At 41.0% G+C, this 25,015-nt stretch overlaps 1 protein-coding gene across 1 annotated transcript in view; it reads right to left on the bottom strand.

The window, feature by feature from the left end:
* Positions 1 to 374: 374 nt before the first annotated feature.
* Positions 375 to 25,015, bottom strand: part of LOC103608924 (F-box/LRR-repeat protein 13-like) — a gene marked incomplete at both ends in the record, with an annotated part of 61,761 nt that continues 37,120 nt past the window's right edge. The window contains 2 exons of the mRNA XM_008593310.1: positions 375 to 538; positions 9,222 to 9,356. Coding sequence (XP_008591532.1) covers positions 375 to 538; positions 9,222 to 9,356 — 299 coding nt within the window. The remainder of the gene's footprint in view (positions 539 to 9,221; positions 9,357 to 25,015) is intronic.

Genomic DNA, 25,015 nt, shown 5'->3' on the forward strand with positions numbered 1-25,015 from the left:
GCTGGTTTAATCAGATTATTATCTTAACACCCAGTGTGGGATTAACTGAATGGACTGTATTTTGAGAAATGAATAGATTAAGAACTAGAGATAATACCATAAGAGACAGAGTTCAGGCATTGGATACCTGCTTGGTTAAGGAAGTGAAGGTGCTTAAAGTAGAAGAGCTATTGGGAAAGGGATATGAAACCAGAAAGATCATTTTAGAAGGGAGCTTCCCTTGGTTCAACTCAAAATGTTGGCTTTAATAAGGCAAAAATAAAATGAAACTTACTAACACTGAAAGCCACTATGTATGATGAATGCCATAGCCACATATTACATTTTCTCAGAAAGTAGTTCCCAGAGCTTTTCATATTCAGGTACATACTTACGTGGAAATACATCTGCAGTATTTCATCTTAAGGATTCGGAGTTGTCTGCAACCTATCTGAAGGTCCTCAAGGGTTTGGTCAGTAAGCAGGACACAACCAGAGATATCCAAAATGTGCAGGTAATGGCATTTTGCTGATAGCATCTCCATCGCCAAATCAGTAATCTGAACACACAGCCAAAGTAAGTACTGGTTATTCAGACAGACTTCATCCCAGGAAGAACAGTGTCTTAATTTGGGCTGCTGTAATAAAATATCATGGACTGGGTGGCTCAAACATCAAATGTTTATTTCTAACAGTTCTGGAGGCTGGGAAGTCCAAGATCAAAATTGAGATGTCTACACATTTGGTGTCTTGTGAGGTACCTCTTCCTTGTTTGCAGATATCTGCCTTCTTGCTGTATTTTCACGATAGAGAGAGAGCTCTACTCTGTTCCTCCTCTTATAAGGACGTAATCCCATCAAGGGGACTCCACCCTCATGACCTCTTCTAAACCTAATTACCTCCCAAGCACCTTACTTCCTAATACTGTCAATTGAGCCTTAGGGTTTCAACATACGAATTTTGGAGGGACACAAACATTCAATTGATAACAAACAGAATCAGGACACTTGCAAATTCTCTTTCATCCAGCTTGTCACATGATGGACCTGTAATTCAAGTTAGTGGTTTAACTCTTTTCCAAATAATGTCAGAACAGTAAAATATCTGCCTCAGGTTGCACCAATAGAATTTGTGATCTTGCTGTTATTTTCATTTAAGAATCCTCTGGTTTGGATGAACAACTTCATCCAAATTTCCTTAGTAATACCTGTCACACCAATACAAGCAACTTATGAAATGCTATAGAGATGGGATTTGGCTTTAAACTTAAAATCCACTTTAAGGTATCGTCAATTTGGAAACATATGCTTAATAACATTACATGTTACAACACTACAAAATATATATCCCCTGAAGTTAACCTGTAGGCAGGATCAGATTACTATGAGAAGAGATCTGGATGTCTCTTGATGGTTTGTGTGTAAGAAAGATAGAGTAACTTGGTTCTGGAAAAAGATAAATAAATGAGACAGATGTTTGAAGGCAGGGGAAGGAAGAGGAGCAGAAACCACAGAGACTACACAAATCCTGCTGTGACAAGTTCTACTGACAGTTCCAACATCTTGCAAGTTTGCCCAGATGTCCAGCAGAGGTAATTCAACATCTTGGAAGTTTGCCCAGATGTCCTGCAGAGGTAATTCAACTCTACTTCTTAGATTATTTCACTTACTCAGGGTCTAGCTTTTGAATTTACAGCTGAGCTGAGACTTGCTGCAGAATCAACTAGATTACTCTCCCCAAAGGAATTTTTTCCAACTGGATTTAATTTCTTACTTTAAATGTTTGAACATTCTAAAAAACATATGCTATGAGTCTTGGCTCTTGTTTTTAACATAAAGTTAAGAGAAATATGCAGAAAAGCCTTCAGTTTGAAATGTACGCTTTTTAAGTTTTGAAAAAGAGATATTGTTATTGTCTAAGCATGCCCTGTTTCCAGACCATGTTGAGGACCAAGGTTCAATTTTGCAATTGATTCTCACAAAAATGCCTTCAGGCATTCCTGCCATACTATAGTGGGTCTCTGAGGATCTGATGTCACTGAAAATAAAAAGCCCTTAGAATTGTAGAGGAAAGGAAGAACAATGAGTGATGAAAAAGTCCAGGGCAGGTGGAGTTCAGAGTGGTAGGTTTTGTTTGATACTGGGAGAGCTGAAAAGGAGCCTGACATATCCTGAAGATCAGAAGCTCAAGATGTTTAATGACTGAGGTGTTGATTTGTGGCTTTGTGGATTGAGGGCTTGGAACTGGGGATGGAAATGACTTGGCTACATTCTTAACTCCTAGACACAGGGTCCTGGTCCCAGCCCCACGGAGCAGAGATTATGTCAGTCCCAACACAACTACCTTTGATTTTCTGAGAAAATGTTTTAGTTTATATTTTAAATGAAGTTATTTTTTATTTTAGAAATAATATAAGCGCATTACCAAAAAAATTAACAAAATAAGCAATGGAAAACTAATTACAAATTCACCACCTTAACATAACTACTTTTGGGCCGGCCCCGTGGCTTACTCGGGAGAGTGCGGCGCTGGTAGCGCCAAGGCCGCAGGTTCAGATCCTATATAGGGATGGCCAGTGAGCTCACTGGTTGAGCGTGGTGCTGACCACACTGTGCTGAGGGTTGCGATCTCCTTACCAGTCAAAAAAAAAAAAAAAACATAACTACATTTAATATTCTGGAGTATTTCTTAGTAGTTCCCTATACCTAGACCCCCATTAACAGAATTGTAAATAAAGTAATTAAATTAACTTTGCAATCTGCTTTTTTTTCACTAATGCATTCCCATACTAATGCATTCCCACTTCACAGTCTCCATACTTAAAATCTTTAATAGTTACCAAATGTTGTATTTAATAGACATAATTTACTTTACCATTCCCATTTTTCTAGTCATTTCAGTTGTTTCCAAGTTTTTAGTATTTAAATAATATTTTTGGTGACTGTTCAGACATATAGCCTTCTCAAAATTCTGGATTGTTTCCCTTAGGATAGATTTCAAAAGGTGGATTTGATGAGGTATGGCTATTTTTGTGGCTCTTGGGTACATATTTTCACATTGCTTCACAAAAGGACCATACCCATCTATAAAGCCATCCATAACAGAAAGACCAGTTTCACTGAATCCTTGTCGACCACTGGGCATTACAATTAAAAATTATATAATTTGGTAGGTAATAAATGATACTTCAAAAAATGTTTTAACTTGGATTTCTTTATTATGTTGAATCTTTTTCTACATTGTTTTCTAGTAGTATTTTCTTTGGTTTGAATCCCAGCTCTGCAACTGTCTAGTTGTGTGACCATAGGCAAGTTGCTTAAATTCTCTAAACCTCAGTTTACCCATTTGTAAAAGCCACCCAAAATTGGCATAGGATTAAGATAATGTATGTGACCAGTGACTAGCATATACAAGTAGTAAGTACTCAATAAACAGTAGCTATGATTATGATTATTCATCTCCTTTGCCATTAATCTATGGGATCTGCTTTTTCTTTAAGTAAAAACTCTTTATACAAAAGACAGCCTGACCCTTGTATTTCATGTTCGCTGAATTGTACTATTGTTTCTCCCCCAAATGTCTGTTTTGATTGTCTAAGTCAAGATATTTCAGTAGCACCACTAATGGTGATCCCAAGAAAAAGGAAAATGCCTCAAAGATGGGCAGCAAGAAAAGATTCTGAATAGCCTACAAAATGAACTGTTGGATTAATAATTGGTTTCATGAGGTATTAGCTAATGGAAATCTAATGCAGTAAGAAATGACTGGCTTTGAAGGCCAGGCCAAAAATGAGTGCTCAAGTTTTTGCTCTAGTTTTTTGATAAGCCACTAAACCTTGAGTAGGGCTTTTAAATATAATGAAAATATTTTGGATACATTTGCAAGAGAGGAAGAGGCTCTTGGGAAATTATCTTCTAGAATATTATATTTGGCTATTTCTTAAGAGCTCTGTTTATTCTTTTTATTTATTTGTGAGAATATAGCTGTGGTGCATTAAAAATGGCCACAAATGCTTTGCAGCTAATCCCAGCAAGAAATGAAGTCTGTTTTCCAAACTCTTGAATCTAGGCTAGCCTTGTGACTTACTTTGACCAAAAGAATGGGGCAGAAGTCATATTCTTCTTCTGAGCCTGGCCTCAAGAGGCCTTGCAGCTTCCACCCTTGCCCTCTTGGAATGTGTTGCTGCCCTGTGAAGAAGCTCAGCTAGCCTGTTAGAGGATGACACCATGTCAAGCAGGAGGAAGCTATCCCAGCTGAGGCCACATAGGCCAGTCAGCTCTAAGTGAATCCAACAGATGACTGCAGCTACATAGGTACAACCACTAACAGAAGAATTACTCAACCAAGACTAACCCAGATTAGTGACCCAAAGACTTCTGAGCAAATAAAATGGTAGTTTTTTTCAAGCCACTGAATTTTGCGGTGACTGGTTACACAGCAATAAATAAGTGATACATTAGCCAATGCCATGTGCCAGGAGCCTAACCTTTTGTAATACATGGTAAAATATGATCCATTTATCATTTCTTTTCCTTATGGCCATTTTTAAACCTCTAATTGATTTATCTTATGGCCATTTGGAAAACTCTGAACTGAAAGAATTTCCAAACATGTTAGCAAGCTGCACTAAGAAAATAAAAATTTGAAAGATAGGATTGTCATGGGGATTCCCAGAATTAGCAAATATTCTATTCCTTACCCTTTGGGCTGCAAGTCTATGGAAATAGAATTAAGTTACTTCACTAAACGTTGAATCATTTGCCCACTGATCTATACCTTTCCACTCCTAATTTCCCCATCTGTAAAATGAGAGTAGTTAAAAACAGACAAAAAGAATTGTTAACTCTTCGCCTGGTGTTATCAAAGCTCTGGAAACATAATAAACATTTTGAGTAAAATGTTTTACCATATTAGTATAAGAGAGATTCTGTGCATGCCCTGGGGGTTTCTCCAACACCTTCACAACCAACAAGGTTGTGTAGTTTTTAGCTGAGCCCAGGACCTTAGGGGAGAGCAGTAGGGCTTTGTGACCTGACTCAATCACCTCAGATATACTTTGCCTACCGGACAGTTCTCCAGGTGGCCTAGGACCCACCCAATTCTCTCCCTTTTCTAGCTTATAGTGCTGGAGATGAGTGGGGGCGAGGGAGAAGCTCTATTCCAGTCCCCGCTAGAAACAGGATGTCCTTGAATGCTTTAGCTCAGTGTGTCATGGGGCCCCCAGGATATAAAACCCAGGACGGGCTGCTTTCTGGAGTACTTTAGCTACAGTGTAAATGGAGCACAGTTGCAATTTCATCCACCCTGGACAGCTTTCCTGAGTCTTGGGGGACTGGCTCTCAATAAATCCTAGGCATCTCTTGTCCCTTGCTGCCTATCTGCAAGGAATACATTTGCTTTATGTAACTTGTATATAAGTGTGTTGTGTCTCACCAGACTCAGTACACAGTGAACCTGCTTCACTTCACCTGCACCTCTCTGACAGAAGTGCATTTCCAAAGCATGTTTTAGCTTACTTTATCTCCCTCAGGCATGCAGTGCAGAAACATTTTGTCATCGTTCTTCAGCGATTCACTATAATTTTTCTCATTTCCCACCCTCCCTGCTATTCTTTCTAATCATTACTTATTCCTACTTCACATCGATGTCATGAGGATCAAAGATGACAATGTTAAGTAACAGGGCATAGAACTGGGCCCATAGTAACCAGCTTTTTTCCTCATTTGGAGCTACCTTTGCTTTCCTTGGTATTTTAGTGCTGGCTAGGATGAGGTCACTATACTGACCTTGGAGCTGAGATGGTTGCAGGGAAGAGTTGGCCTTCCAGGAGATAGATAAGATGACCATTCAAAATTCACCTGTGGGCTTTTGGGAAACCTGACCTAGAACATTGAGCCAGACACCAATGTATTTCACGGCCCATCAAAAGCAATGTAAGTAGAATATATTAGGCTGGACATATTAGCCTTATGACCTCTGGGTGAGGCGAATTGAGTATTCAGATTGGCCCAAATAATGGTGAGCGCATCTTCTGAATCAGAATACTCATCTGGCCCACAGTCTGACTAGAACAATTCAGATAGCAAACCCTTCTACTCTACTCCTACTCCTTTACATTGGGGTTCTGAAATAGTCTATTCTGCTTCCTTTTTCTCCCCCCTAGACCTTTGATGTAGAGTGATGCATTTTTATGACATCTAATTTGTGTAAAGTCTCTCTTAGTTCTAGGTTGCAAGACAGTACCTACTGCACAGTTTGTAGAAATTCAGCTTCTTACCAAAAAAAAAAAAAAAAAAAAAAAAAAAAAAAAAAAAAAAAGAAAAAAAAAAAAAAAAAAAAAGAAAAAAAAAAAAAAAAAAAAAGAAAAAAAAAAAAAAAAAAAAAGAAAAAAAAAAAAAAAAAAAAAGAAAAAAAAAAAAAAAAAAAAAGAAAAAAAAAAAAAAAAAAAAAGAAAAAAAAAAAAAAAAAAAAATCAAAAAAAAAAAAAAAAAAAAATCAAAGCAAAACAAAACAAAACAAAAATCCTCTGCCCTATTTTTTTGTTCTCACTGGAGCCGTTTTCCTTTTTTCATTCTCCTACTTTCTTCCTTTTAGAGCCACTAAAAAGCCCAGTCTCCATCTGTGCCTGCTTTACAGCCAGAGCAGTTCCCAGTGAGCCACGAGCCATGTGTTGCCCATGTGTCCCTGTGCTATGAAAGCAAGAACCCTTGCGATCTGTTACTGTTCAAGCTGCAGGGAGTCAGTGAATCAGTGCTGCTAGTGTGCTGGATTCCTTGACCCAGCTCTCCTCTAGTACCATGTAATGCTGCTGGTTTCCCTCATTCTAAACAGATACATTAGTAATAAAAAATAATTTTGCTGTGAACTTTCTGGCTTAATTTGTCATAGTTTACCATATCTTTTCCCCTACTGCCTCCTCCTCTTTATTGCAGCACAATTAGCTGTGGAAGACTCAGGAGGTTTTAGCATCACTCTCTTAATCCACTCACAACACAAACTTAACAACATAGAAGCTGAGTGTCTAGACTACATAGAGGTCAGGGCTTTTTGAGAGTTGGGGTGATGCTGCAGTACCTAAAAGACCATCAGTGTGCACAACAGAAGAGAACAAGGTTAATAACTTTGCAATTCTTCAGGATTTTTTTAAGATTTAAAATTTTTCTTCCTTCTTCATATTTTGCTAATGCCAAACTTTTTCTATTAATTTGTTTTGGTCTTTATCTTCCATTTTAGAGGTTTTCCTCTTATGTCTTATAATCCTTGACTGTCTGGCTCATGATTAATAGCGGAGGACTAAAAAGGTATGAGTGCATGGTGTGGGGCTTCTCTATTGTAAGCTTCAATGAAGGACGGCCTAGGTGAGTTATTTGTTGGAAAAACTCCCAATGTCAGTATTTTTAGGTCTTTCATCTTGAGCCAGTCAGGGTCTGCAGGGTAGAGGCTTCCAGTCTCCCGCCTAGAGGAGAAGATCCTGGCAGCCAAGTTTGGGATGTTGAGTTGGAAAAAGCGTTTGAATGTCTGCACTCAGCATCCAGTCACTTCATTCCCCTTTTCACTTTTACATCTACACTCTCAATTATACATGTTGTCTCCCAGCCCAGCAACCCTCTGTTTTACTATATCTAGAGTAGTGGGTTTCTATCAGGAGACATTTTGCCCCTCAAGAGACATTTGGCAATGTCTGGAGATGCTTTTGATTGTCAGGACTGTAGGTTTGGGGAGTTAGATGTTACTGACATCTGGTGAGTGGTGGGCAGGGATGGTATTAAATATCCTACAGTGTACAGGACAACCTCCTGCTACAAAGAATTATCTTGTCCAAAATATCAATAATGTCAGGGCTGAGAAACCTGACATTATTATTTATTATTTAGGAAATAAATCTCCAGGCTTCTGTTTGGGGTAGGGAGGGGCAGTTGCCCAGACGTATGGAGCAGGAGAGGGGATCTAGGGATCTGTCTGATTCTCAAGAATCTTAAACGGAGTCCTCCTTATTTTAGCCTCCTTTTTAACCCAGTTCCAGAGGTACATGGTGCTGCCAAGTTTGAAGATTGTGGTGTAAATCAAATTTTTTTTTTCAGCTTTCTCTACTGTTGGTTTAGGATTCAAAGCTGTTTCTGGTCTACTAAATTAATCCATCTGTTTTCAAGCTTCTAAAGTTTTATTTCTCTTGCCTCCTCTCCTGTTTTCTGTATGCACATGGGCCGTCACTTTTCATCTGCAGTTTTGGTAGGGTTTCAAGAGGAACAAAATTGTATGTGTATATATATATTCAATCTGCCATATTAACCCAGAACCCAAGATCTCTATTTCTTGACATGGAGATATGTCCATAGCATATTAAGCAAAAAGAAAGTAGGTTACAATGTATTTAGGAAAGTAGAATTCTATTCTTTTAAAAAACATGGCAAAACATAAAACTTCTATAACTATTTTTAATCTCTTTGTACTTGGAAAAAATTCTGGAAGAATAAGTAAAAAATGCCAACAATGGTTATATCAGGGTGGTGATATGACAGTGGATTTTTAGTTTCTCCTTTAAGCTTTTATATGTAGTCCAATTTTTTTATGAGTATTTCTTTTATACATAGATGCTGAGAAAAATTATCAAAAACTTGAAAATAAGACAAAAGATGATTATATATCCCTTCAATGTCTTACTGGAACATCATTTAACAGGTCAATTTGGGAAATTCTATAGGGAATTATGCTTTTCTTTGACATACTATTTACTATTGATTAAGGTCTCAACTCAGTGAAATTACAAGTTAACTTATTATATTTTTGTCTAGGAGAGAGACAAATTATTTCTACCTGGTAGAAACTCTAATCCCAAGGTTATGGTTTTATGCCTTGTAGGATATTAACCAGTTTTAGATCTAACCTAACAATTATAATCTAACATTCTTCCTTCAATTCCTATAAATACTAAGTTCATTGAAATGTTCCACACACTGGCTTTGTCATTTAGCTGGTTCTTTCACTATGAATTGAATAAATCTTTGACACATGTTTATATTTGTATGAGAATTGTGTTTTCAACTTTTTGAAACTTCTACTTTGAAATCAAAAACTTATTTCAACCTTGGGGATAGAAAAATGTCTAATGAATACTTCAGATATAGCCAAAACAACAACAAAAACAACAAGTTCTATAATGAGTCCAGCCCCGACTGTTGTCCTCCCTGGGTTCTTTGGCAGTGCTTCAGTTTGACATGTCTGCGCTCTGACTCCTGCACATACCTTTGGACAGCCAGCAATGCTGAGCGATGTGAGATTAGTGCAGTAAATGGCCAGTGCTTTAATAACCTCATCTGACAGCTGGGGGCAGTAAGAGACATCCAAGTATTCCAAGATCAGTGAGCTTTTACAGAATGCCTGCAAGAAATTCCAAGGTCAAAGGTTTTTTCTTGTCTATTCCTTGGTCTTTATTCAAACGTTGTATACGTAGAGCCATCTTACCCATAGCACTTAGTATACATTTTAGTCCCTGAAATATCTCATTGCACACCCCACCAAAAAAAAGAGAAAAAGAGAAAAAAACACATCCCATCTCATTGTAAAAAATCTCTTTATAATGGAAGATATTCACACCAAGTTAACAGCTTAGTAATATTCAAATTCCTATTTCTTTGGGTAAAATGGTGATAATACCCATATCAAAGAATAGTTGTGTGGATTATATGAAATGATATACATACCTGATATGGCTTATAGCACAAAATAGATTATCTAGCTATCTATAAAATGTTATATACAGTGTATTTGAGAAGCAGTATAGTACATTAGTTAGTGCTTGACACATAGTAAACCTAAGCATTCCATAAATGTTAACTAGTGCGTACTTTGGTGGCATGTATACTAAAATTGGAACAATTTTAGCTTGGCCCCTGTGCAAAAATGACATGCAAATTCATGAGGCATTTCATAGTTTTTTTTTTTTTTTCCAGTTAGGAGGAAAAAGCTCAGGAGATCTATTGTACAACATGGTGACTATTGTTAATAACAATGTATTTTGCTGTGGTTTGACCCCAACAAAACTCATGTTGACATTTAATTGCCAGTGTAACAGTATTGGGAAGTAGGGCCTTTAAGAGGCAATTAGGTCATTAGAGCTCCACCCTCACAAATGGATTAATGCCATTACGTGGGAGTGGGCTCCTGATAAAAGCTCTGTCCTGATAAGAGTTCAGCCAGATTTTCTCTCTCTGTCTCACATGCTTCCTTGACCTTCCACCATGTTATGATGCAGAAAGAAGGCCCTCAAGAGATGAGGCCTCTCGATCTTGGACTTGCCAGCCTCCAGAATTGTTAGAAATAAATTTTTCTTTATAAATCACCCAGTCTGTGCTATTCAGTTACAGGAACAGAAAACAAACTAAGACATACTCCAAAAAGTTTGTGGAAAAATGGAATTAAGAGATAATACAAATCTTTCCATGAACTTTTTGAAGACCCCTTGTATATTTGAAAATTGCTAAGAGAGTAGATTTTAAATGTTCTCACCACAAAAAAATGATAAGTATGTGAGGTAATGGATATATTAATTAGCTTCTTTTAGCCATTCCACAACATATGTATATATATCAAAACATCATTTTGTGGAGTTCTGATCAAGATGGCGGAATAGACAGTTCCCAGCGTCACTCTCTCCCACAAATGAACCAAATTTTCAACTATAAAAATGTAACATCGGCCAAGCTGGGGCCACTGGAGCTCAGGGGAAGAGGAGGAGAGATCTTCCGAGCTCATGAAGGTGGGAGAAACTACGATGAGAGAAAGAAAAAGCTGCTCTGAGCATTTCAGGCCACGGCTGCTTTAAGGCTCGAGCTGATGAGCGCATTGAGCAGGAGCCGGCCAGCAGAAGCCACAGCTGTGCCCTTCAGATGGAGTTACTTGGAGGCAGCAGGGGAGAAGAGGGCCTTTGCCCCCAGGACAGCAAGACCATTAATAGGGTTCCCATGGACCCATGCAGGAGCGAGGACCCAGAACAACTGAAAAAAGGGAGCCATTCAGAGGCTGGTGAGTCATCGCAAGGGACCAGCGCAGGGCCCATCCCATGGGAAGTGTTTGGAGCATGGGTGGTGGGTGAGATGGGAACACCGGGGGAACACTGGGACACAGCAAAGACAGCCGACCTGCACCCCAGTCAGCACATGACCACTCAGAGGAGAATGGTCAGGAATGCAGAATTGCATGGGGTGCAGTTCGATGAAAAAACTCAGGCCCAGATCAGAGATTCTACAGAACACAGATCCACTGGGTTTCTGGAGAGCCGAAAGTACATATAAGATCAACCATTAAACCCTGAGCTGCACAAAAAGCCTTCCCTAGGGAAACAGCAGCAAAGCAGCAATTTAAACAACCACACAGCTCAAGTACTGGTTCCCACAGGAAGTTCCCGTATGTTAGAAACAAAGGACAAAACATTAGTTTCGGCCCAGGTACACCACCAGCACCTTGGGCCTGCCTGGGAACCAGAGGCTTGGATCTGGAAGCGGACCCCACTCCCACTTCCAGGCAAACTGCCAGTGCCTCGGAGCCAGCCTGGAGACCTGAGGCACGGAGAAGGGGACTTGACCCCTCTCCCACAACCAGGCACACCAAGCCAGTGCCTTGGGTCCCACCCAGTGACCTGAGGTATGGAGCCAGACACTGGACCCTCATCCCACAACCAGGCACACCGTGCCAGCACCTCGGGGCCTGCCCAGGGACCAGAGGCATGGAGAAGGGGACCAAACACACCCCACAACCAGGCATACCTCCAGTGCCAAGGAGCATACCAAAAACAGTACCTCCACATGGGTGGCCCACCACAGCCACCACAATAACCGTGGCTGCCGCAAAAGCGGCTAGACACCACAACCACCATGCAGATGGTCTGCCAACCACTGGAGTGCATTCACACAAGAAGAGTCACCAGCAGAGATGAGGAAAAGAAGAGGATGTTTTTTTCCACAAAACCCATTTCAGAGTGACAGAAGCAGCATCTGCTCTATGATAATATTGGGGGACCTAATCACATCTCTCAGCATTGGACAGATCATCTAAGCAACAAATTAACAGAGTAACCATTATTCTTCCAGAAGGAGAGAAGAAATCTAGGGTAATTAGAGGGGGGAGGAGGAGAGAGTGGGGGAAGGGAAGAGATTGGACAAGGGGCATAAAGAATAATTACAGTTTGTAACTATATATGCTAGTAATATTGATTTAATCAACATATCTCAATGTTTAACCCCCAAAATAGGTATAATCTATTTTGCTTCAATAAATAAAATAAATTTAAAAAAAATCATGTTGTACTGTATAAATATATGCAGTTTTTTTTTGCCAATTTAAAAAATTTAAAGCTATTAAGAAATCTGTCTTGTCTAGCAATTAAGTAATATCAAAAATTGGAAGGTGCAGCTTGTCAGAAGATACTGAGTTCTCTGTCACTGGAGATAATCAAGCATACAGGGCATACCCAGGGTGGTGTTGAAGGGAATTTACCTTTGAGTGATTGGAATCAGTGGTTTTGAATCTCAGTGCAGAGATTCAATAAGCTTTTCAATAAGAATGCAGTTAAGTCTCACATGGTACTGTCTGGAACTCTGCTAGCTTTTATAATCTTTCCTAAGTATCATATTTAGAATAAAGTAAGTTCTTAATAAATACTAGTCAGTTGATTGATCCCTTGTGTCTTCTGAAGCCAAGGCGCAGAAGCAGCTGTGACCCCAGTCCTGTACTTCTAATAAGTCAATCCCAGTCCTGATGAACTGATGCACCCCCATATACCCAGCCAGAGATCAGACAGATCCTCCTTACCTCCCACCAGTGGTCTGAGTTTTGTGCATCCAAGCTCCCAACTCAGAAAAACAGCTCAGGCCTGGGTCCCTACCCTAACAAACATACCCCCCGGGCCAGTGGAACTAAGGTGCATCCATACACTCCCAGAGAAGCAGCCAACTGGTCTTGCCCTCAACAGTCCCACCTAGCGGCCTTGCCCACCACCCGAGAAGTGGTTCAGCATTCCCACCCCTGGCAGGCCTGCTCCTGCACCTCCAAGGAAAGCACTACCTCACACCTGGCCCCAATAAGTGGCACAGTGGACCAGCTCCCAGCAGACCCACACCCAGCCAGCTGAGCTAAAGCATGCCTTCACCCCCACCTCAGAGAAAAGCCCAACTGTCAGGCCTTTGGTGAGCCCACCCCTGAGTCTTTGAGCCATTGCACCCATACCCTTCTGAGTGAGAGACAGACTGGCTGATGTGCCCCTGGGGGGCCTTCACCCAGTCAGAAAATCAGCACAGTGACCCTGCCAATGTTGAGCCGGCCCTGAATCCCTGACATGCCACATGCCCACACTTCCAGCCTGAGCATCAACCTAGCAATCCCATTGTCAGTAAGCCAGCACCTAAGATGACTGACCCACAGGGAGAGCAAGCATACCAACAGCCTGAGAACCAACACAGCAAGCCCACCCTTGGCAAAGCTGTGACACCATCGCCATAAAGCTCCCAAGCATAGGCCACTGAGGCATATGCAGACATAGAAAAAGTGGATTACAGCTGAAGAAACTACACAGAATCTACACTATTGCACCCATCCAGAACAAAGCCATCATACTCTACCCAATAGACACCCAAAGACACATTTGCACGTGAAAGTCGTTCCCCACACAAGCCACTCTGCAAAATTCAAAGAGGCAACTGTTCCACCAGATGCACAGATGTCAACATGGGGAAACAAGAAACATGAAAAAACAAAAAAATGTGACACCACCAAATAGACATAATAATCCTCCAATGACTGATCCCAAAGTTGCCAATTTGCCAGAAAAGGAATTCAAGTTAATAATGTTAAGGAAACTCACAGAGATGCAAGAGAATACAGACAAACAGTTCAAGGAAATCAGAAAATTCATGATGTGAATGAGAAATTTAACAAAGAGATAGATATAATTTAAAAAGCAGATTGGAATTAAAGAAATCATAGAATGAAATAAAAAAATATCTGAGATTCTCAACAACAGGCTAGATAATACAGAAGAAAGAATTTTTGATCTTGAAGACAGCTATTTTGAAATAACCCAGGAAGACAAAAAAAAAAAAAAAAAAAAAAAATTTAAAAAAAAATAAAAAAATATCTGAGATTCTCAACAACAGGCTAGATAATACAGAAGAAAGAATTTTTGATCTTGAAGACAGCTATTTTGAAATAACCCAGGAAGACAAAAAAAAAAAAAAAAAAAAAAAACTTTAAAAAATGAACAAAGCCTACAAGATTTATGGGATAATAGTTGTGGACTAAGCTCCTAGAGTAGGCCTGAAGATGCAAAATAGAGTCACCACTGCTAAATTCCCAGTCACCATAATAAAACTAAGTAATATCTGACCTTCCCAGAAATCAGGATGGAAAGATAATAGCCAAATTTAAATCTTCAATAGGTATGATAATGAAGTTCCCTCTGTTTTAATCCTAACACAAAAGAAATAGCTTGAAGCAATCTGAGTTAACTAGTCAGTTATTCTGTTGTTTGGTCTTCCTGTCCCACCTTATGAAGAAGGTAACTTTGAAATGATCGATCCATTCTTTTGTTATTTCTGTTTTCTTCAGCCCCCTTTCTGTCTATAAAATCAACCCCTTTTTCTCAACTCATTGGATCACTTATTCTATTTTATGAAATAATGTATTGACCAATTCTAGAATCACAATAAAGCCAATTGAGATCTTCAACTAAATCCTGAATGAAAACAATAAAGTGGGGGGGGTCTGGTCAAGATTGCAGAATAGATGGTCCCCAGCATCACTCTCTCCCATAAGTCAACCAATTTATAACTATTAAAAAGCAACGACAGCCAAGCTGGGGCCACTAGAGTTCAGGGGAAGAGGAGGAGAGACCTACAGAATGCATGAAGGTGGGAGAAGCCATGATGAGAGAAAGAAAAAACTGCTCCAACCGTTTCATGCCATGGCCATTTTAAGGCTGAAGCTGCTGAGCACATGGAGCAGGAGCTGGCAAAAACCACAGCTGTGCCCTTTGGATGAAGTTGCTTGGAGGTGGCAGGGGAGAAGAGGGCTGTGGTGGCCCCCAGGCCAGCAGTACCACCAACATGGTTCCCGTGGACCAATATAGGACTGAGGAGCCAGAACAACTGAAAAAAAAGGAGCCACTCAGAGGCCGGTGAGTCATCACAAGGGGCCAGAGCACAGCCCGTCCCATGGGAAGTGTTTAGAGCATGGGCAGTGGGGGAGACGGGCCCACCAGAGGAATGCTGGGGCACAGCAAGGACAGCTGATCTGCCCCCCAATCAGTGCAGGACCACTCAGTGGAGACTGGTCAGGAATATAGAATTGCAAGGGGTACAGTTTGATGAAAAGACTCAGGCCCAGAGCAGAGTTTTCTACACAACCCAGGTGCACCAGATTTCACCAGATCCAGAAGTATCTGTAAAGTCAACTATTATAACCTGAGCTGCACAAAAAGCCTTCTCTAGGGAATCAGCAGCAAAGCAGCAATTTAACTCAACCACACAGCTCAAGTACTGGTCCCCACAGGAAATTCCCCCATCTTAGAAGTAAGCAGAAGACAACAAATTAGTTCCAGTGCAGAACTTAAGTGGTGGGAACAGCAAATAATCCAAAACAGAACTGAAAGAAAAAAGTACCCGCAACCAAAGACAAAGTTTGATAACCAGTAAAGGTCTCATTTCACCAAAGAACACCTATAACACCTACAAGGACTGGAAGTCCCCTGGGCTACCAAGCCACAAAGGGGGGAGGGCCGGGGGCCTCAGCCATGCCCCCTAACACCCACAATCAGTCCTGAGGATGGGGGGCCTCCCAAGTGTAACCACCCCAGCGATGACCACCAAGCCACTTCAGGGAATGCCCCAGGCTCTCTTGAGCTGGGGCGGCAGGGGGCCAAAGGCCTCATCCACAACCCCCCCACACAAGCAACCAGCTCAGTGGTGACCACTGAGCTGCCGCAAGAGGTGCCCCAGGCTCTCCAGAGCCGGGGCAGTGGGAGGCTGAGGGTCTCGGCCACATACCCCCCCCCACCGTGCTTAACCAGCCCAGTGACAACCAGCAAGCTTCAGCAAGAAGAGCCCCCAGTTCCTGAGCTGGGATGGTGGCACTCAAGGGCTATTGCCATACCCCCTTGACATCTGCACCCAGCCTGGCAATAACCGAGCCACCGCTGGAAGCCCACGGGTCTCCACTGTGGGAATGTGGGGGGTGCCACAGGCCTCAATCCCACCCGTCCCCCTCCCTCCTTCTTCCATACCATTTCCTTCCCCTTTCCCCTGTCCCTCTCCCTCCCAACTGCTCTACAACAACATTGCAGAATGTAAAAAATAATATTAATTTTTTTTAAAAAAGGATAAAGTGGGGAGCATCACACTCCCTCAGGATGCTTTTTCTATTTAGGGTCTCTTGTTGTTCCATATAAATTTTGGATTGTTTTTTCTATTTCTGTGAGTATGCCATTGGTAGTTTGATGGGGATTGCATTGAATCTGCAGATCACTTTGGGTAGTATAATTGTTTTGACAGTTTTGATTCTTCCAATCCACGAGCATGGGATGTCTTTCTGTTTTTTTGTGTCTTTAATTTCTTTCATCAGTGTTTTATAGTTTTCCTTGTAGAGATCTTTCACCTCCTTGGTTAAATTTATTACTAGGTATTTTATTTATTTTTTTGTTGCTATTATAAATGGGATTGCTTTCTTATTTAGGATGATGAAAAAGTTTTGGAAATAGAGGTAGTAATCACACAGCATTGTAAATATAATTAATTGTGCATAAGTATATAAATGCTTAAAAGGGTGATATTTTACCACAATAAAAAAGGGGGGGGAATTTAAAAAGAATATTTAAAATATAAGAATAATTTATTGAAAGATGGAAAAGCTTAAAGGGAGATTCAAAGCTCTTTGTGTCTGAAAACCCTCTTTCAGTAGCATCTGCCAATGTCTTGGTCTGATTGAATCAGTTCTGCTTAATGCCTTTTTAAAAGCTCTAATATTCTTTGAAGCTGAACTTTCCAAAGGTTTTAAATTAAATAATAACTTATAAAAATGATTTTAAGATCTGTGATACATTCATGATTACATTCTTAGCCATGGAAAATCTGAGGCACAAAGATTGGTCCAAAGCTTTATGCTAAATCAGTGGCAGATCTGAGAACTAAAGTCAGAACTTTTCCTCTCTTATAATTCATATTTTCCTTTAGAGACATGTGTAAGTCATGTTAAGTACTTAAGTCTGAAGACATGTTTCAGCATAATCACTCATGAAATTCCATTTCCCCCTCACAGATAAAATTATCGTATGCACTCTGGCTCCAGTGCTGCAGAACTGTATCTATATCAATGCTGTTGATTTTCTTTACTTGGAACTTGCTACACTATGCTTCTTCCAAGTCAAAATCTTTCACAGTGAAGATGGAGAAAAAATGCAAAAATTATCATTTGGCTCCCCTCTGATGTATCAGTCAATTTTGCTAGGGTTTAACAATCTGAACAAAACTTCCAAATCTCTTACTCAGTTAAATAATTTCTTCTCAGTGTCTTCTGAGCTGAGTCACAGCGTGGGGGCTTAATGGCTACATTCCTAAGTTGGGTATGTAGAGAAGACTGAGTTTCACTCATATTTACTGACTGTCACAGTAATGTGCTTCTGCCAAAATCCTGATTTAACCCACCTTGACAGGTGGCAGCTCCTAGCCTTTAAAAAACTTACTTCATGGTGCATACTCATGACACCATTTCATAACTATTTGCCTCATTAGGTTCCGAGTAATTCTACTGGAAAGTTGTTTTTTTTACCCCCTTCTCTGTTGATAATTCTAGGAAAATCTTGTGGTGTCAGGAACCATTTTATTTTATTTTCTCTCTCTCTCTCTGTTTCTCTCTCTCTCACAGAACTTTCTCACAGTTCTGGGCCAAGATCAAGGCACCAGCAGCATCTGGTGAGGGGACTTCTTGCTGCATCATAACGTGGCAGAAGGCATCACATGAGAGAGAGGGAGAAAAGGTTTACCTTTCCTATGCCTTTTTGTTCTATCTGGACCCCCAGCTGGTTTGATGATGCTCACCACATTGAGGGTAGATCTTCCCCACTCGGTCTACCATCCCACACACCAATCTCCGCTGGAAACACCCTCACAGACACACCCGTAAGGAATGTTTACTGGCTTCCTAGGTATTTCAAGAGCCATTTTCTATAATGAAGACCATTTGAGGCTGCCTTAAAAACTAAAATACAACTTCCGCAATTTTAAGTTATAAGCTAAATACAAAACTCCAGTTTCTTGGGCCTCATATATCCCATGAGATGTAGAGTTATACTCTACCAAAGATAGCCTTGTTTCCCCTGATCATGGCCTGGGCACCAAAACCAACCTCTGAAGAGCCTGAGGCTGCCCCTCAAGGTGAGATGCCACTCTTCCATTCCCACCCTTCCTGCCAGGGAAACCAGGCTGAGCAAGGTTTAGCCAAGGCCTGACCTCAGAGGTGCACAATGCTTTCATATATGGAGAGGACTCTGGAAAGGAAAAGAGCAAGGCTAAGGCCCCAAAACCAGCATTTCCAAAGACACTTTTATGATGAAATTTGTTACAAAATTATATGGTGATTGGGATGATAAGCTTTATCTTCAAATGTGGCTCAAATGTGGCTTACTCTACAAAATCTTCCCCAATTCCTCCTTGTGTAAGAAATGCCTCTTCCAAATTTCCATAGCTTTTTATTTTTCATTTTTACTCACTTTCTACTTGTAGCTACTTATATAAAAAGTTTATCTTCTGTACTGACTCGCTTCTTGAGGGCAGAAGCCATGTCTAATTTATCTTTGTGGCCCCAACATCTGGCATGCAGAGCTAATTCAAGATGGAAGAGTGTCCAAAGGGAATAGAGTATGCCACTTAGCACATGAGTTAGGAGAATGGGCTCCATTAGATGGCCCTCAGACCGTTAACTCCATTCCTTCCTCTCGACTCAATTTAGTGACTGCCAGAGGCAGTGTACAGGGTTAGTTAAGAACACAGAGTTTGAGGCCCTTTGGCCTGAGTTCAAATCCTGCTACTAGAACTTCTGTGTCTCTGGATAAATTACCCAACCTCTCTATACCTCAATGTTCTCATCTGCAATATAGGAAAAACATGGTACCATAATACAGCACCTACTTCATACAGTTGTTGGGGAGACTGAGTTTATATGAATAAAGCAATTGAACAGTACCTGGCATATAGTAAGCAGTCAGTTACTATGTCTAATAATAGTAGCTAGTACTATTATTTGCATTCACTACTTCTCTGTTGCTCTGATTGCTAAATTTTTTAGATAATGAACACCACAGTAAAGATATTTTGAGCATATACTTTCAGTAAATACATATATATGTATGTATATATATCTTTTTTTTTAACAGATGGAAGATGTGTTCTGGTTTTTTTATTTTTTATTATTTTAAAAATTTATTTATTTACTATTTTTTTTTACATTCTTAGATGTGGAGCAGTTGGGGTGGACGGGGAGTGAGAAAGGGGGTGGGGGATAGGGTGGGAAGATGAGAAAGGGGGGAGGGGCCATGGTCAAGGCCCATGGCACCCCCTTCACTCCAGCAGAGGAGCCCAGGGGGCTTCAGGTGGTGGCTCAGTCATGGCTGGACAGGATGTAGACATTAGGGGGATGTGGCTGAGGCCCTCGGCTCCCCCACCCCAGCTCAGGAGCCTGGAGTGCTTCCAGTGACAGCCTGGTGATCATCACTGGGATGGATGCGGATGTTTGGGGGACATGGCTGAGGCCCTCAGTGCCCCCCAACCTCAGCTTGGGAGCCCAGGGCACTTCCAGTGGTGGCTTGGTTGTCATAGCTGGGCTGGATGCGGACATTGGGGAGCCCTAGTTGAGGCCCTTGGCCCCTCTACCCTGGCTCAGGATCCTGATGCACTTCTGGCCGCAGCCTGGTGGTTGTCACTGGGCTAGATGCAATATTGGGAGGCATGGTTGAGGTCCTCGGTCCCCCACATCCCAACTCAGGAGCCTGGGAGATTCTGGTGGGGGCTCAGTCATCACTGGGCTGGTTGTGGTCATCAGGTGGGGCATGGCTGAGGCCCTCAACTTTCTCCCCACCCCAGCTTGGGAGCCCAGGGAACTTCCAGTCCTTTTTGGTTTTATAGGTGTTCTTTGGTGATGTTAGACCTTTACTGGTTAATATCAAAATTTTGTCTCTGATCTGTGAGTTTTTTGTTTTTTCTTTCAGTTTTTTGTTGGATTATTAGCTACCCCCACCACTTAAACTCTGCACTGGAACTAATTTGTTTGCTTACTTCTAAAATGGGGGAACTTCCTGTGGGGACCAGCACTTGAGCCCTGTGGTTGAGCTAAATTGCTGCTTTGCCGCTGATTCTCTGGGGAAGGCTTTTTGTGCAGCTCAAGTTTTAATCATTGACCTTGTAAGCATTTCTGGGTCTTGTGAGGTCCATTACTCCTGGGTTGTTTGGAAACTCTGGTCTGGGCCTGAGTCTTTTCAGCAAACTACACCCCTGTAGTTCTATATTCCTGACCAGTCTCCACTGAGTGACCCTGTGCTGATTGGGGAGCAGATCAGCTGTCCTTACTGTGCCCCAATGTTTCCCTGGTGGGCCCGTGTCACCCACCACCTGCACTCTAAACACTTCTATATGATGGGCCATGGGCCATGCCTTGCAACGACTCACCAGCCTCTGAGTAGCTTCTTTTCTTCAGTTATCTGTGGCCTCTTGCTCCTATGTGGGTCCATGGGAACCCTGTTAGTGGTACTGCTGGCCAGGGGGGCCACCAAGGCCCTCTTCTCCTCTCCAGCTGTGCCTTTTGCCAGCTTTTGCTCTGTGTGCTCACTGAGGCCAGCCTTGAACTGGCTAGGATTCAAAACAGTCAGAGCAGTCCTTTCTTCTCTCATTACAGCTTCTCCTGCCTTCATGCACTCCGTAGGTCTTTCCTCTTCTTCCCCTGGGCTCAAGTGGCCCCAGCTTGGCAGTTTTTGCTTTTTAAAAATTTTTTTATTTTATTTTGTCAATATACAATGTGGCCCATTATTGTGGCCCATTACTGAAACCTCCCTCCCTTCTCCCTCTCCCCCTCCCTCCCAACAACCTCATATCTGTTTGCTTGTTGTATCAACCTGACTTTAAACTACACTGCAAAGCTACAATAACCAAAACAGCATGGTACTGGTATAAAAACAGACACACTGATCAATGGAATAGAATAGAGAATCCAGAAATCAACCCACACACCTATAGCCATCTGATCTTTGACAAAGGCACCAAGCCTATACACTGGGGAAGAGACTGTCTCTTCAGCAAATGGTGCTGGGATAACTGAATATCCATATACAGGAGAATGAAACTAGACCCATACCTCTCACCATATACTAAAATCAACTCAATGGATTAAAGAATTAGATATACACCCTGAAACAATAAAACTTCTTAAAGAAAACATAGGAGAAACACTTCAGGAAGTAGGACTGGGCACAGACTTCATGAATACAACCCTCAAAGCACGGGCAACCAAAGGAAAAATAAACAAATGGATTATATCAAACTAAAAAGCTTCTGCACAGCAAAAGAAACAATTAACAGAATTAAAAGACAACCAACAGAGTGGGAGAAAATATTTGCAAAATATACATCTGACAAAGGATTAATATCCAGAATATACAAGGAACTGAAATAACTTTACAACCAAAAAAATAAGTTTTTGCCTTTTAATAGTTGTAAATTGGTTGATTGTGGGAGAGAATGATGCTGGGGACTGTCTATTCTGCCATCTTGACAGGAAGTCCCCTCAGTAAATGTATATTAATGTACTTTGTAAATCATATAGATATACAACTCTTCAAATATATTATATATTATGAACATATAAAAACCAAATAAAATGTGTCAGATAAAATAAATCTAAATAAAAGTTCTAGAATTTCTAATATTTTCTTGTCACATCAAAATAGATTGTCTTGGGCCGGCCCGGTGGCGCACTGCTACAGTGCGCCACTTGGGAGTGTGGTGGCGCTCCCGCCGAGGGTTCAGATCCCACATACAGACCGGTTCCCGCTCACTGGCTGAGCGAGGTGCGGGTGCGACACTGAGGGTTGCGATCCCGTTGCCGGTCCCGGTCCAGTACGGGTGCGACACTGAGGGTTGCAATCCGTTGCCAGACACGAAAAAGCCGGACACGAAAAAAGACAAAAAGGAAAAAAAAAATAGATTGTCTTGTTGATCTGCTAGAGTAAATGCTTTTTCTGGAGATGCCTACACAATAGTACACCTTTGGTTGTTAGAAAATCTTGATAGCTTATTGGTTGTACAGATCCTGGGCATTTGCTAAAAACAAGGGAATTATTTTTAAAACAAGCTGTGACAGGTGCATAAAAAGAAGGCAAATGGGGGGAAATTAAGGAACAGAAAGAGTAAGCAGTGAAAAAGTATACTGAAAATATTAAAAGGAAAAAAGACCAGGAAAAGTCCAAAACAAAATATCTTTGAATTATATTTGGTAATTATAATTTGTTGAGAAAAAATTCCAGAACAGTTTCAGGTTTTAGATTTACCACCAAAATAAAAATGAGACAGGGTTGGACCACCCAAAGGGCAATCAGGTATTTTTCTTGTGACCTGTGGCATAACACACACTTTTTCCATTTCCCTAAAATAAGTTAAAAAAAAAAAAATAGGTGCCCCGTGGCCCAATTACCTGGCACCCCTCCAGGAGCCTCTGTGAGACAAGAAGAGCAATTACCTAAGCTACAATAATCAATCTGAAAGAGTTGATGAGTTTCTATTTGTACAGCCAGCCATCACACTTTTTGTTCTTTTTCTTATTCTTTTCCAAGAAAGTGGCAACTCAGAACTTTTACTCGAAGGGCAAAGTCACACCATCCTCCTATGACCTCCCATTTAAACATCTGTAAGAAATAATGAGTTCATGAACCATCAGTACTGCTTTGACTTCCCATTTTGGGACATAATAGAATAGAAACGATCTAATCGAGGGAGGCTACCAGTTTAGTAGAAAAACACAGAGTCTGGAATCCAAAGTTGTGTCTGTGTATCCTTGAACAAGACATTCAATTGCAAGTTTCTTCGTCTATAAGAGGAGAATGAAAATAATTGTCTACCTATCTTACAGGCTTATTGGAAGATGGGAAGAAAATGTGTATTCCAAAAGCACTTCACAGACATAATACCCTACACAAATGCTGGCTTTTGCCTGTCAACAGTGGAACCAGAGAGATCCTGAAACAATCCTGTCTGCCATTTTGAGACCTTCAACATGATGAAGGTTTTAGGATGTAAAAATATAGTGAGCAAACTTTCACTGGAATTGATAGGATTATTAGAAATCATAAAACAGAGAAATCATAGTTCCTATGAGACTTGCCAGAAGCACTCAGTTCATGAGAGGTGGGACACAATGAGCAAAGCTTGGGACGTCACACGGAAGAGGGATCAAAAACAGGTTGGCCACTTAGGTTTAGAAGCAGAAGAAGCATAAGCTCATACATTAGTAGGAAAGTGGAGTTCTGATATTTATCTTCCCTGCCTTTTTATTTTTGCCTTTAGACAATCTGACAGGTTTTGTTTAACTGTTGGCAAGTTTCATGTTACACGGGATAAACTAATGTTCCAGGTATAGCTTAAGGGGTGGGAAAGGCCTCCTAAGGATTATCTTCCTTTTAACACATTCTCTTATAGTTCTACTCTGTGGATGCTCACCATGAAAATATCAGATGTGCACATTCATTTAGTGAGTTCAGCAGTGCTTCAGTTGTCCTAGAGTGGTTCTTCACAGTGGGAGTGGGCAAGAAGCCAGGACCAGTGTGGGGTATTCTCAGCTTCAGCTGTTTCTCAACCAAAAAAACGTGGGACCTATGACTCCAGTATCCCTTGGAATCTTACAAACTATGGGAAACTGACAAGCTGTCAAATCTCACATCCTTTGAAGTCTGGCAAATTTCTAATTCTTTTGAACTGCCTCTACAATTGGAAACACACTAATGTCAGGAGCAACAGAGAATGCTGAGCTTATTTCTTCTGCTTATAGCCTTTGAAGAAAGGATAATGCCTAGGTATCTTGGCAGGAGTTTATCTGTGACTCCCAGTTGATTCCAGGTGCCTTGGGTCTCTTGGGGGTATGTCGTTTTATTATAAAGTTTAGGAGACCATTCTTGGTATGGATAGCCACATAGCATGGATTACTATAACAGCACTTAATTTTTCCAGGTTTTGTGGGCATTGCTTTTTCCACAAGATACCAGATATCCCGTGCCCCACACTCTGAATTCTACCAGAATTCCTTAGTTCCCTCTCCCAAGACCCTACAAAACAGTTCTAAGCCTGAGACCCTCTGGAATCTTTATTGTAGACAGTCTAGTCAATTTTTTACCAATAGTAACATGGGATATTGGATGAGAACATTGGTTCCTGAGCAGTATGGCCAAGAGATAAAGGGTCCAAATGTCTGGATGTTCCAGCTCCCCATACAGGAGATTTCAGAGCTTCTCCAGCACCAAAGGCCAATGATTAAGGCCATTTTGGAAATGAATGCTCTATTCATTGCTTCCCTTGCAACCCATAAAACATAACTTTATCCCTGGAGAAGAGGTGGAGTTATTGAAATCTCATGCTTTGATAATTTCTGAATGACTTAATCTTGGAAACCAAATAGAAATCAATGTTGATTTTTTAAAAAATTGTTTCTATGTGGAGCCAACACATCTCATCTATTTTGGCATTACAAGTCAGAATGTGTCACAAGCTACTGAAACCAATCTTGACTGAGTACTAGGGGGTGGAGTCTATCAACTGATGAGAATGATTGATGAGAATCTTGCATAAACAACATTTTATAATTAGTTAGAAAGTTTAGTGATTCAAAGAAGTGTCTAAGAACAGAAAAGAGTCACTGAAGAGTAATCCAGTTCTTGCTGTTGGGCACATGAACTCAACCCTTCTTATACTCTGGAGAAAAATGTCCAGAACAGGCTGAGGGAGGAAAACTCAGATAAAGAC

The sequence above is a fragment of the Galeopterus variegatus genome, unplaced genomic scaffold (assembly GCF_000696425.1).
Source record: "Galeopterus variegatus unplaced genomic scaffold, G_variegatus-3.0.2 Scaffold8983, whole genome shotgun sequence".
NCBI lineage: Eukaryota > Metazoa > Chordata > Mammalia > Dermoptera > Cynocephalidae > Galeopterus > Galeopterus variegatus.